A 14,036-nucleotide genomic window follows, 5' to 3' on the forward strand; every position below is an offset into this window, starting at 1 on the left:
TGTGTATTTTTTTTTGTTGAAACTCTGATTTGAATTATGTTTATTTTATTTTTCAAATAAATGGAGGGTTTATATTATTAGTAACTAAGTACTTCTTTAGATTATTACTATATATAGATGCATACTGCTGTGATAATGCTTATTTTTTTCCTGAATTCTATTTGTGCTAAGTTTGAAAAATTAAATATGGCATATATACTGTAAACTTCGATTAATTAGTAGATAATTAGTCAATAAATTAATTTTTAATAAGGAGGATTAGAAACACGAATATTATATTAAATTAGGATAGAGCTCATCGAAATAAGAATTTTGACACTAATTTCAAAGAAAACAGTCCAAAATTAGACCAAAAAAACCAAACCGGTTGAACCGAATCCGAACCGGGCTGTCGATCCAACCGGACCCGCCCATTAAAAAGAGCCACGGGCTCTTCTTTCCTTCATTTCCTCAACGACGCAGCTGAGCTCCAGGGAGAGGAAAGGAACGCCGAACCCTTACAACAAAGTTCCAACTCACGTAACTTCTCTGTCTGAGCTTCGATCGCCGCACCGTTCGCAGCCACGCGACCACCGCGTTGAGCTCTACATTTCCACCGGAACAATTTCATAGGTAATTTCTACCGGAACAATTTCATAGGTAAGCCCTTAAATGTTCTCAGCCACTCTTTTCCCCCAATTTTCGAAATATAGGAAGAGAAGTTGAATTTCTTTGATTTCTGAAGTTTTAGGATCCAATTAGCTTGAGAAAAACGTTCACTCTTGCTTATGTGAAGTTTGGGTAAGGTGAGGATACGATGATTCTATTTTAATTTCATTAAATTTAAGCTTTGAGTATTAAATTGGATATATGTATGCTATAAATGTGTATTAGGTTGTGAATAAATAATTGGAGCTTGAAATTGTGAATACTGGAACTTGGAGGAAGCATATTAGTTGAGGTTTTGAGGGCTGTGTTCTTTTAGAAAAATTGTCTTGGAATAATACTTGGGAATCGGCTAAGGTATGGTTTAGGTTTCTTGCATTTAATATATAATGTTCTGTGAAAACTTAGGCTAGATGACCATAGGATAAGTTGGAATGCAGGTGTATGTTTAATGTTTAGTAATTTGTCGATGAATATATTTGGTTGAAGTTTATTGGATAATTAGTTATTAATTTTGGATGGTGAATGTTGTTATGTTAATTTGGAGAGAATCATGGTTGAATGTTATTGTTGATGAACATAGTTGGTTAGGTACTTGTTGATTAACTAATAATTTGGTGAATTATTGATTTGAGGTATTTTGTATTAGAAGCCTAGGATTAGTGAACTATGATCCTTAGTTGAATTTTGGTTGTTAGATTTGAATATTGTATGAGTATAATTGTTGATCTGAGGTAGATTTATTGTGGTGACTGTTATGATGATGAGGAAGGGTATGTTGAATTGAAAAGAATGCAGGTTTGGACCCAAAAAGGGTGGCAAAGTCCGAGTTTTAGAGGAGATGCTGCCGAAATTTTATAAAAATTAGAGATTTTGTTTATATGATTATTTAAAAAGATTTAGATTCCAAAGGTTATATGGTTTGATTTAGAGTTATTAAGAAAATGAGCATGCTTTAAGTGTGATTCATTTAAAAAAGAATGAATTATGTTTTGAATTCGAACTACTGATGGACGAAATGGGAGGTGTGATAATAAAGGATAATAATTGAATATGATTGATGTATGATGATGAATGAGATGCGATTGAGAATGATGTGAATGTTGATGAATTATAATTGAATTATTTGTATGGCTTGAATAATTTAATGATCTGAGATACGAGGTTCCCTGGATTAAGTGCCGTGGCTTGCCACCACGTGTACCAGGTTGAAAACTCGATACTCTGTTGACCCTACGACGTAAGTGTGACCGGGCACTATATAAATTTTCGGGAATGTTACCCCCATTGAGCAATATTGATTATTTGAGAAAAAGCTATGCATAGACTCTTGGGGATGCACGTCGGGCGACAGTCTAAGGACAATTCAGACTTATCGGGTTGGCTGGATAACCGACAGATGAGCCTCATCAGCCATAGGACAGGCATGCATCATATGCATATTACTTGAATTACTTGCTTGTGCTTTAATTGGGTGTGCCTACATGTACTTGTCATGTTAAATGTGTATTTGTTACTTGCAGTATTTGTAACCTTCTTCTGCTTACTTTTATCTGTCTATTTGTCTGTGCAAATGCATGATAGAGTTGGAGGTATGGAGGAATGACAGTATGGAACTTAGATTTAAGGTTAAGTTAAGTTAGGTTTAAATATTCTTAGAAAATCACCTCTTATGGCTTCCGTTTAATACTTTAAGCTCTATAATCTGAGTGTCGGTGTTCTAGGATTGCCTCTGGCATTTTCAGGATCTTATATATTATGTGTGTGACACCTTTACCATACTGAGAACATCCGGTTCTCATTCCATACTATATTGTTGTTTTTTAGATTCAGGTCGAGAGGCATCTCGTTAGGCGTCTGGACTCTTGAAGCGGAGTGGTTATTGGGCTACTTTTTTATGCTATGATGTATATATATGTATATATGTACTTGGCTTTCTCTCTGCATAACTTGTTCTTTTTTATCCTCTTAGAGGTTTATGGAGAGATAAGATTGTGTATATGTACTTTTGGATTTTGGATATGTATGTATATATGTGTAAATATTCTCCGACCAGACTTGACTTCGCAGGCTGAGTTAGGAGCTTGTTATTTTGTATCCTTGGCACTCTATTCCTACTTCTGTTATCTGATGTTTAGTAGTTATGGTTTTTCTTAGCACGCAAGTTAACTCGTTCCTTGAGCGTTGCGCTTTTATTTCGCGATTTTTATTTCCCCTATTTTTCAAGGCTCCTAGCATATTATAATTCTTCTACTATTATACGTACTCATTTTATTTTAGAGGTCGTAATACCACACCACCTCTGTTTTACGACTTAAGCGTAAAGCTTTGTATGGTAGGGTGTTACATATACTTGTACATATTAGCTCTGTGCCTGTTGTTTGATTTAAAAATGTTGAATAAAGACATAAATGATGTAAATTTCTTTTGCCTGTTGTTGCCCCATGGTTAATTGTTGTCAGATATGAATGAAATACACACGCTAAGACTAGTTAAGGTTTTCCTTTTTGTTTTTTAAATCTTCCTTTTGATGAATTTTTTATGTTATAATTTTATTTGTGTACTCTGTTCCTATGATTTTTTAAGGATTCTAAACCTATTCTACTACTTATAAATTTCACTATTCAATTCAGTGTCTCATTGTTCTTCATTTTCATGAAAAATGGTGCTTTTTTTTCTTGGAAGTTGTGATTAGGTTCAAGGGTTCATATTGGTTTTATTAATCTTATTATTACTATATAGTATACTATTCAATATTCATGTGCTGCTAGTATAGTCATTTTTTTAGTATAAAGTTATTATGATTTTTTGAAAGAACAAATGAGATGCCCCCTTTTGCTCTGTGGCTTTATGTTTCTTATACTAGACATTGTAAATTTTTTGTTTGTGGATAAATTGATGACAACACTTATTTAACTATATTTCTTAGAATGTGTAAAACCATTTGCCCATTTTAGACCATCTTATGTATGTTCTGTATTATGTATTGCATATTATGTATTGCATATTTGAATTGATTTACAGAGTTTAAATGCCTTCTAGCTAAATATTTACAAAGTTTGAATTGATTTACAAAGTTATCTTCTAATGCTTTCTACTCCAATATGTGATATCAAAATCTCCTTCATACTTCATGCTTCCTAGTTCCTTCGCCTTTCTAACTCATACGACAGGCATAATTATTAAACACACTTTCAAACACTTGTTGTAGCCTACAAACCGCAATAGTAATGATAAGCTTTCAAAGCTTCACAATAATCAGCAAATGGAGTAATCTTATATAAATTCATCAGAGCAAAACAGAACATACAACCTAATGACCAAGAATACTTCAGCAGCCCCTCAAATTCAAATCAAATGTCTTCCACACTTTTACATATAACTCATCTCATAATCCATTATTGCACCACCATTCCCCTTTGAGTTTTCAGTTATTAATCTGTAAATGAAAATTGTTAAATATATCTTGTTACTTGCTTACTAATCTGCTTATGGAAATTATCTCATTTGTGTTATTTTCTGCTTATTAATCTGTAGAAAATGGAAGAGAATTTTCGACTTAATTCAAAACAAACTAAGCATCAATGGACACCATACGAAGATTACAAACTAGTTGAATGTTTGGTGGAGCTTGCAACTATTTCTTGAAAGTGTGACGATGACACATTTAAATCTGGTTATGAAAAACACTTGAAAAAAATGCTTCATGAAAAGATCCCTGGATGTGATCTTAAAGTACAGTTTTTTTATATAATACTTGTTTTCTTTGTTTATAATTGCATAGTTGTGTTATAATTGTATAGTTTGTTAATTAGATAATCTGAATTTGTTTATTAGGTTAATCATTTATAGTTTGTTAATTTACAATAGAAGAATGCCTTTTTGTTAATTCAGTTTATTGAATTTAGTCTTAGTAGTAATAATTCTAAATTGTTATGCTATGTTTAGGCTAATCCACATATTGAATCAAGGGTGAAATTGCTAAAAAGATAATATTTTGCAATAGTTGAGATGATGGGTACGACTAAGAGTGAATTTGGTTAGAACGATAAAGATAAAATGATTGTGATGGAGCGACAAATTTTCAATAAATGGAAAAGCATAAATTCTAAACAACTTTCTTAATACAAGTTTATTTATCTTAACTTTTTAATATTTATTACTTATTTATTTTTCTTTTAATTTCAGTCCCATCCTAATGCTAATGGCCTCTACAATAAATCACTTCCACATTTTAAAGAATTGGGAATAACATTTGGTAGAGATAGGGCTCAAGGAGGCAATGCAGAAAATGTAACTCAAGCAGTTGCTATAATGGAGACTGAACGCGAAGCAACCTTGAGTGATAGGCAAGTGAATAAAAATACCCAAGTAAATTTAAAAGAGATCGAAATGGAATATGAATCTGATTCTCAAGTACATAAGCAATTGACTCTAATTCATGTACATAAATTCACTTATTTTTTTACCCTGTTACTGTGTACTTTCTTGGATTTTGAAGTGATTCTTCATTAGTTCAATAGTTACTATTTTTTTTATTCTTCATTAGTTCAATAATTACTGTTTTCTTGATTCTTGATTCACTTATTCATATATTATTGATATATTACTCGGTTACATTTACTTTAACCTATGATTGTGACTAGCCTTAACTATTTCCATTATGCTAGCCAAGGTAGAGGTAATGCTTGTATATACAAGTGTAGAGCATGTATAATCAGATAGGCTACTTATTCTTCATTTCTACCAATATTGAATAATCTTCTTCAACTTTATAGTTTCATCATCTCGAGCTTTCTTCTTTCTTTCTTTCTTTCTTTTTGCAACACATTCATTGGTGTTGCTCTCAATTTTAGGAACCTCCAACTCCTGGTGTTCCCGGTGCTTCTACTGCTCCTAGTGCTTCTGCTACTCCTAATTTTTCATCTATAGAAAGGAATAAAAGAAAAAGAGGGAACAAAAATGAGAAACTGATTGACATAGTAACAGAATCAATGAGAGATATAAAATGTGCTTATCAAGAACACACAGCCATTCTAGTTGATATGGTTTCTTGTTTTAAGCATGAGAAAGAAGGAGTTGAGCGCACAATGAAGCTAATGGCACTATTGAGAGATGTTCCTAGTTTGAGCATTGATGATAGAATGAAGGCTGGCCTTAGCATTATCAGAGACAATAATCTGATCGACATGGTATTCCAACTTCAATCGGGGAAACTTTTGCCATTTTTAAAGAAATTGATTTAAATCTTGGTATTTTTTAATTTTTATAGATTATATTAGATTGTCAGTTTTTAAGTATTTAATACATGTGTTTAGATTTTGAGATTTGTTTTGTATAAGTTCAATTATGAATTATGAGACGAATTATGGATTATGGGATTTTTGAAAATTTAGATAATTATTTGTGTTAATTTAATTGTGATATTTGTTATTAGGAATATTTTAGTAAATTTAATTGTGATAAAATTAATTTTAATTAAACATTTGTTATTACGAGTATTATAGTAAATTTATTAGTAGAGATATTTTTGTAAATTTACAAAAAGTTTCAATGTAAAAAATAATAATAATAATCCATTAGTTTTATATTTAATTTTTTTAAAAAAATTAAAAAATTTGATATTGGGGATATTTTTGGAAATAAAAATAAATATTTTTATCTAAAAATAATTATATTAAATTTATCTTAAAATATATTTATATGTAAATTTTTTTATGTATTTATTAAGTTTAGTTATTAACTTTTTAATTTGAATAAGTAAAGGTAATTTTGACATATTAAACATATTTAATATTAGGATAAAAAAATTATTAGGAGTATTTTTTAAAATAAAAATAAATATTTTTATCTAAAAATGATTATATTAAATTTATCTTGAAATATATTTATATGAAAATTTTTTCATATATTTATCAAGTTTAGTCATAAACCTTTTAATTTGAATGAGTAAGAATAATTTTAACATATTGAAAATTTATATACTTAATAATACTATTCCAAAAAATCATATTCTTAATAATAATATTCTTAGACATAAAAATTAATCCTTCGACTACACACCCTAAAGGTTCTACGATGGCATAGAAATAGGTGGCCAAGGATAACTTATATTTGACCGTCCAATAGCTATATGACATCTATGGAATGATCAGTGTATTCAATGAGTACATGAATCTTTAGTCAAATCTAGGAGTTATTGTAAGTGCTGTAATAATCTGTGGTTTATCGCAAGGGTGTTTGAGGGATTTCGATATAAAAAAATATGAATTTCATATGGGTCAGGGTGTCGGTAGTCCAAAAATGATTGGATGTCAAAAAAGTGTATAGACAAAAGATGAAGCTCTTTTGGATTGAAAAATAAAATTACTGTCTGGCCAAACAAAAAAAGAAAAATAAAATTACTGGACAACATAATAAAATTTGATTATAAATTTTAAATTTAATTTTGATAGACGGTGTAAATAATTTTACATAGTCATACAATTATATTTATTTTTTTGGATGGCTATTCACACACTAATATGACGTTATGTGATTGGATGCACATGTGAAACGGTTTTACATTCAAAAAAATGAGTAATGAATGTCTCACTTTCCTTGAAACCCCACTTTCACCCACAATGCTTCCCATAATGAATGTCTCATATCCACAGTATTTCTTTAGGGATGGCAAAACTTTTCGAGACGCAGAGATTCCTGCGGGGACTGCCTCGAATGGGGATCCGACTGTGGAAAATTTTCTCCGTGGGGATGGAGACGGGGGACAAAATTTCCCCGAGGCAGGCGCGGGGACCCGAGCGGGGATCTCCGCTCCATCCCCGTTAATCCCCAAAATTCATAAATTTACTGAATTGTTCTTAATAGTTTATTTCTCATATATATTTTTTAGTCATTTCACACAGACACTGACAAATATATATATATATCTATATATATATAACCCAAAACTCCTAATTCTCATTTGGATAACCTTTCTTCAATTCAAAAATTCCTAACGTTGTCCATACTCCATCCAACCTCTCTGCAGCCACCCTCTCGCCACTCACCCTCTCGCCACTCTCCCTTCTCACCGCATCGTCACACCTCACTATGCCATGGTCCTCACCGCATCGTGCTCTCTATTTACGGCGTTTCTTTCTGTAACTCTGTCATCATGTCCATTCTCCTCTCTATTGTCGCGTCTCCCACCTTGTCCACTTCTCTGTCCTCTGGCTCGCCGTTGCGTCCCCCATTGCGTCATTTCGAAAGAAGTCACCATCTTATCGTTTAGACTTTTTGTATAAAATCTCGTTGTTTTTGTATAGAATGGATACTTACACCTCTATTCATATGAAAAGTTAATAATTAGCTAGAACTATCAGATAGATGGAGAATAGGGTCCCCGTGGGGAATGGGGACCTGTGGAGAATGGAGATAGGGAATAATATTCCCCCACGGCAGAAAACGAAGACGGGAACAGGGAGTAAATCTGGGGCGGGGATGGGGAGCAGGGAGGCATCCCTCGCCCCCGTCCTGTCCCATTGACATCCCTAATTCCTTATTCCATTACATTTGTGGTACACAATTGCTATTATCAATTTTTTGCTGTCACTCTTGTGTGTACTCTTATATCTATTATGTGTACTGTTATTAAAAAAGTCAAAAAGATCTAATTTTGTTCCAATCAATTATTAAAAGATGCAGAATCAAAAGGAACTGATAAAAAATAATTTGTGGGGTGATTGATTATAGAGATCATTTTGATGTTAAATATTATAATTGTTTTTAATTTTCAGTTGTATTTATTTTCTTTTGAAAATTCAAATTCACCATGTATGTGTAGTTTATTTGAAACAAAATCAGTGTATCATATGTCTTAACAAAATTAATTGATACAAAATCATCTCAACAAATTCAGAACAACTGTATATATTCATCTGATTTAGAACAAAAAAATCACCAAAATTAGAGCATACAAAAAGGACGAATAGGAGCAATAGTCCACCGATAAGAACAATAGCGACACATAGGAAGAGAGACGAAATGGACATTGGAGGAGGCAGAGAGCCAGCATCGGATGTTAGGGTTTAGGGTTTCCAGTCTTGAGAGAGATACATATGTGCGATAAAAGTCTAGAGTTCTGCTCTTCTTTCCGTATCGCCGGCGAATATGTTGATTCTTCTCTTTCGAATCGCTTGACTCCGGTAATAAGTAGACTTTGATGTTGCTGTCTGGTACCTCCACCAACGACTCTATCCTTCTCCTAAAACTTCATCAATGAATCCACTTCTAGAAGCAGGCATCGAAGATACCTTCGCCCCACCTCCCGAAACTGATCACCGAATTTTAGATTGAATCCAATTTCTCCAAGTACTTTACATGTTTGTTCATTCAGCTCATAGATTTAAAAAATTTTTAATTTTATCTTTCAATTTCTGTTTTTATTCTTCCCATACTTCAATAATGGGAGTGGATGACATTCAAAAAAGCTAACTACAAATTATTTCCATCATTCACTGATTTATTTATTAATTATCATGGTTTAGTGTCAAAAACATTTACCAAATCTCCATTAACAAATTCATTGTGTGTTAGCAGAGTCAACAGATTTGGTCTTCTATCCTATTCAGACCATGTGTCGTTCACACATTGGCTCTTCTACCTTACCTACCTTAGCCATGATTCTCTGCATTCACCACACACATCACCATTTATATAACTCTTTTGAGATTTATATATATATGATGATAATAACATATAATTTTATTTTTATACTTTTTAAAATATGACATTGATGAACACCTTGGTTATTAAAATAAGACACTAATTTATATGAGAAAAAAACTCAGTATATATATAAATATGAAAAATTGAAAAATATTTTGCGTAATATTACCTAAATTTTTTAAAAATTGAATGCAATTCACTTAACATTTTAACTTTAAGTACTTGTTTGTGCGTCATTATTTTGATAAAAAAGATTTTTTTTATTAAAAAATAAACTTTTTAACGTGTTTGGCAAATTTTTAATAGTAAAAGTAAAAGTACTAGAAAAATAAAAAAACATCTTTTTTGAAAAGCCGTAATTTATATCTTTTTTTAAAAGATCTTTTTTTTTTAAAAAAAAAGATGTTTTTCATATAATAAATAAACAAAAAGTACTTTTATATTGTTATACTCAAATATAATTGATAGATAAAAAGATCTTTTTATATGAGATACCAAAACATAAAATTATTTTTACTTTTTCATAAGATATTTTAAAAAAAATAACTCGAAAAAAGATATTTTCTTAGAAGTTTACCCAAACAAGCCCTAAAGTAGCGTTTGTTTTGATGTATTGAGACAAAGACGAATAGACTGAGACTCAATATCATGTTTGTTGGTTCAGAGACTGATACTAAAATTTCTGTCTCTGTCTCCAAAATTTCAGTATTTCAGTACCTCAAAAAAATAAGGACACAGGGAATAAAATTTTTAGAGATAGAAACTAAAACTTTAATAATATTTTATACCTAAAATATCCTCATTTTAATTAATTAATTTCAATTTTATTCTTTATGTACATTAAATTAGAATTTTATTCTTATTTTAATTTCTGTCTTCTATTTTACATCAAATAAAATACTGAGATTTATTTTAATTTCTGTCTCTTAATCTCTGTCTCTCAATTTTAGTCTTTTCATGTCGGTCTTTCTACCGAACACTATCTAAATGTATAGGAATACGGCCCCATAAATTTTAATTTATATTATTACTTTGAATTCCTATTAAATGAAAAACATGCGATACATACACCGAGAAAGCATAATAATGATGTTAAATTTTCAATATATATATATATATATTCACTATGGATAAACCTCGATCAAAGACCTTGAACTCATCAAAATTGGAATTATCTTGTAATTACTGAAACCAGAAGAGAAAAATAGCTTGGCCCATTCTTTCTCAGTTCTCTCCTTTCCGGTGACAAAGGCCATCATCGCCATATCATAATAAAGTTGTGTCTCCAGTGATCCATTATCTCCATTCTCATTCCCTACCACCATGTCTATTATTATCACTTTTCCTTTTTTGCCCTTCTTCATTATTGCCTCCTTGCATTTCTTCAGGAGTTTTACACAATCCTCATCACTCCAGTTGTGTAATATGCACTGCATATTGTTCAACGTAATTAATAATAATAATGATGATGAGAATGTAATAGGAAAAGATTAATTAGATGTTGATTTGCTACACATAATGTCATAATTTTGGTCATAATAATATTGCCACATGCCCACGTGGCCACGTACATTCCATACATATTATTTTTAATAATAAAAAAATATTAGATGACTAACATTTTCTTTTCGCATTTATCTTTCATCCGAACTAATACAAATTATTAATTAACTTATATTTTTTACAAGTAAAGAACTTTTGAAATACATCATTTGCCCAAACCACTACTGTTGGATATCATAACTAAGACTTGGTTTTATAAAATTTTTATTTTTCAAAAATAATTTATAAAGATTAATTTTTAAAAGATAATTTTTTAAAATGGTAGTATTTATGTTTAGTAAGTCAAATTAAAAATTATTTTTAATAATTACAAACAACAATAAAAATATTTAATAAAATAATTTTTAAAATTTAAAAATATTATAATAGACATAAATATAATAGTTAAATTTAAAAATGAATTAATATACGAGATTATATTAAAATTTTGAATTTTAATAAGCATAAGTCAATTTTAAAAAAATTTATTTTATGTGCTTATAAAAGCACTTTTACTTTTTAAAAGCTGTAAATATAAGTACATAATTTTTTTATTTACCAAACATAAAATAAGAAATTTCTACTCTTGAAAAATGAAAAACATAAGCACTTTTTCAAAAAGATTTACCAAACCAAACCTAATTATAGTGTAAAAGTTTATTTGCATTTTTTCTTTCAAAATAAAATTGCTAAACTTTGTAATGGAACTCTTAATTTTAATTTTTTTCACTTAATGATAATTATTATTAATAGAGAAAATACAATTTTTTTTTAGAAATGCTAAAATAACACTTTTTTCCCCTCTATTTGTAAAATGTACATTTCTCTCCCTTATAACTTTAAAAAAAAAAATCTCTTTTTTAATCCATTTTAATTTTTTTTGTGTTAACTAATGTTAAATTTCTACATTTTTTAAGAAAAAAATAAATTATTTTTTATAAAAAAACTCTTTAACAAAAATTTTAGAAAGGTATTTTAGAAATAAAATATACTCTAGCTATTTCCATATATATCTATATATATATGATGATATTATGACAGTAATAATACTTGTAATCCAGTATGTATACCATGTAAAATAAAAAGTACACTTAATTATATCATGAATTTATATGATGATACTACTTACCTTCAACAAAACAGAATCTGCAGAAGGAATTGCCTCAAACATGTCCCCTCCAACATATTTCATATTCTTGTCACTACTTCCTTGAAAGCCAGCAACAACATGTGGAAGATCAAACACAATGCACTCCACATTTGGGAATGATTTAGCTATGGCCTTAGCCATAGTTCCATTGCCCCCACCAACATCAACCAAAGATTCCAACCCTTCAAAAGTATCCTTACACTTCTCAATCACCACACTAGCAATCAATCTAGAGTCGCTTGTCATGGCCTCATGGAAACTATTACTAAGCTTTTGGTCATGACTAGCAAATTCCCAAAATGCCCTCCCATGTTCCATTTCTAATGGTGACTTGTTAGTGTCACATTTCTTGAACCAATTAGAGAGTTGGTACCATGGTTTTACCAAATTTGGATCAAGAAGTACATCCAAGAATGGTGTCATGCAAAAGGGGTGATCCTTAAGCAATAGTCTAGATGAATTAGTTAGAACATACCTCTCTTCTTGTTGATCATCATCATTTTGATTCGAGAAGAAGCCAGAATGTGTCAAGATTCGCATCAAACGGGGGACGAAGGCGGCTTTTGACGGTTGGATTGGTAATGAAGCAATGAGTTCTGAGAGTGGCATGGGTTGGCCATAATTGTGAACAACATCAAGTATGTTCAGTTCAATTGCACACTTAAGGGACATAGAATTTATGAAGCTAAAAAAGTGATTCCATATGTGGGTTTGAGCTAAAAGCAATTTTTGAGAATGATCCTCACCATCATTGGATTCCATTTAGTATTTTTTTTGGTTGCATGAACTATGTATTTGCTAGTCTTTTTTCTGTGTGGAGTCTCTGCAATATACTTGGTTTCATTTATAATGTGAGCAGGTATGCAATCAATTTAAATTATAAAAATGCTATTTGTATATCGACTAACTATCTTTTTTATTTATATATTTTTTTAAATAAAAGGGGTAAATTTACTCATTTTGGTTTTTTATTTCTAGGTCAGTTCATTTTAAATTTAGTAGTTTGACCGTAGAATTTTGTTCTTTTTTTATTTCCGGAATATGAGTGTATGACTTGTTCTAATTGATCTTATTGCAAATACAGAACCAAAATGCCAACAATAGTGATTAATATTAACATAATAAAGATAAGTGAATCGATCAAGTAACCAAATTTTAAAAAAAGATCATTATTTATAGTCCAAGACCACACATATTGATAGATGAAACTTTTATTGTTATTTATTTGATCAATCGACAACGCCGCGACAGAATAATCAGTCATTAAAATTAACTACCAATATATTTGTGTATAAATATATATGTAATTTAATTATTTTTAATGTGTATTTATATTTTAACATGTATTTTATATTAACTACTGATTTTAATAATTAATTTTGATATGTACTTACCATAATCCTTAAATTATTGATGAAAAATAGATGGAGGAGATCTATGATAAGGCTGAAAAATAGGTGGAGGAGATGTATGATAAGGCTCTGAATGAAATAATTGAGCACTAGTTCCAATAGTAAAAGTTCTAATGGTGGGTCAGGCACGTTACAAATGTGTAATTCAAGGGATTTTGGCAACACGTTTTGAATGTAACAATAATGGGTTATTAGTTTATCTTGCAATTATTGTATGACAATTATGCTGCGTTTATTTATAAGCAAAGACAGTGATAATTTATTATTAAACAAATTAAAATATAAAATATTAATTTTTATAACTCTATTTTTTGTATTTTATTCTCAGTTATCTCTTATCTTGTTTGATTGTTTAAAGTACTACAAGAATTCTGAGTGGTTCTACTTGCAATAACTGTCGTTATAATGTAATTTGTTTAGTGATGCTATTATTTTCAAGGCTTATTTGGATTAGTCCTTTTATTTTAAAAAATAAAAATTGTATTAAAATAAAAATTGTCTTACATTTATATGTAAATTTATATTTTTTAAAGATAAAATATTTTTTATATCTCTAACGTTCATACAACATTTCAAAA

General features: G+C 30.1%; 1 protein-coding gene and 1 long non-coding RNA gene across 4 annotated transcripts; one reads left to right on the plus strand and one right to left on the minus strand.

Annotated features, from left to right (window-relative positions):
- Positions 1 to 518: 518 nt before the first annotated feature.
- On the plus strand, positions 519 to 2,766 carry LOC110279056 (uncharacterized). Of its 3 annotated transcripts, none has more exons than XR_008006955.1 (3): positions 519 to 612; positions 725 to 785; positions 874 to 2,766. It is a non-coding gene; the product is annotated as an uncharacterized LOC110279056 (long non-coding RNA). The 3 variants fall into 3 exon arrangements; XR_008006956.1 differs by having other exon boundaries at positions 573 to 612; positions 731 to 785; XR_008006954.1 differs by lacking the exon at positions 519 to 612 and having other exon boundaries at positions 622 to 785.
- Positions 2,767 to 10,456: 7,690 nt separating this feature from the next.
- On the minus strand, positions 10,457 to 12,871 carry LOC107478078 (probable O-methyltransferase 3). Its single transcript, XM_016098197.3, has 2 exons — positions 12,026 to 12,871; positions 10,457 to 10,784 (listed from the first exon to the last, which is right to left on the minus strand). Exons 1-2 carry the CDS (start codon positions 12,806 to 12,808, stop codon positions 10,479 to 10,481), a joined length of 1,089 nt encoding a protein of 362 aa, XP_015953683.1. The 5' UTR covers positions 12,809 to 12,871; the 3' UTR covers positions 10,457 to 10,478.
- Between the last annotated feature and the right edge of the window lie 1,165 nt (positions 12,872 to 14,036).

Source organism: Arachis duranensis, chromosome 3 (assembly GCF_000817695.3).
Source record: "Arachis duranensis cultivar V14167 chromosome 3, aradu.V14167.gnm2.J7QH, whole genome shotgun sequence".
NCBI classification, from domain to species: domain Eukaryota; kingdom Viridiplantae; phylum Streptophyta; class Magnoliopsida; order Fabales; family Fabaceae; genus Arachis; species Arachis duranensis.

Coding starts and splice junctions, on each gene's coding strand:
- LOC107478078 (XM_016098197.3), bottom strand. CDS start 12,808: ATGGAATCCAATGATGGTGAGGATCATTCTCAAAAATTGCTTTTAGCT. Junction 10,785..12,025: donor CAGATTCTGTTTTGTTGAAG/GTAAGTAGTATC, acceptor AACAATATGCAG/TGCATATTACACAACTGGAG.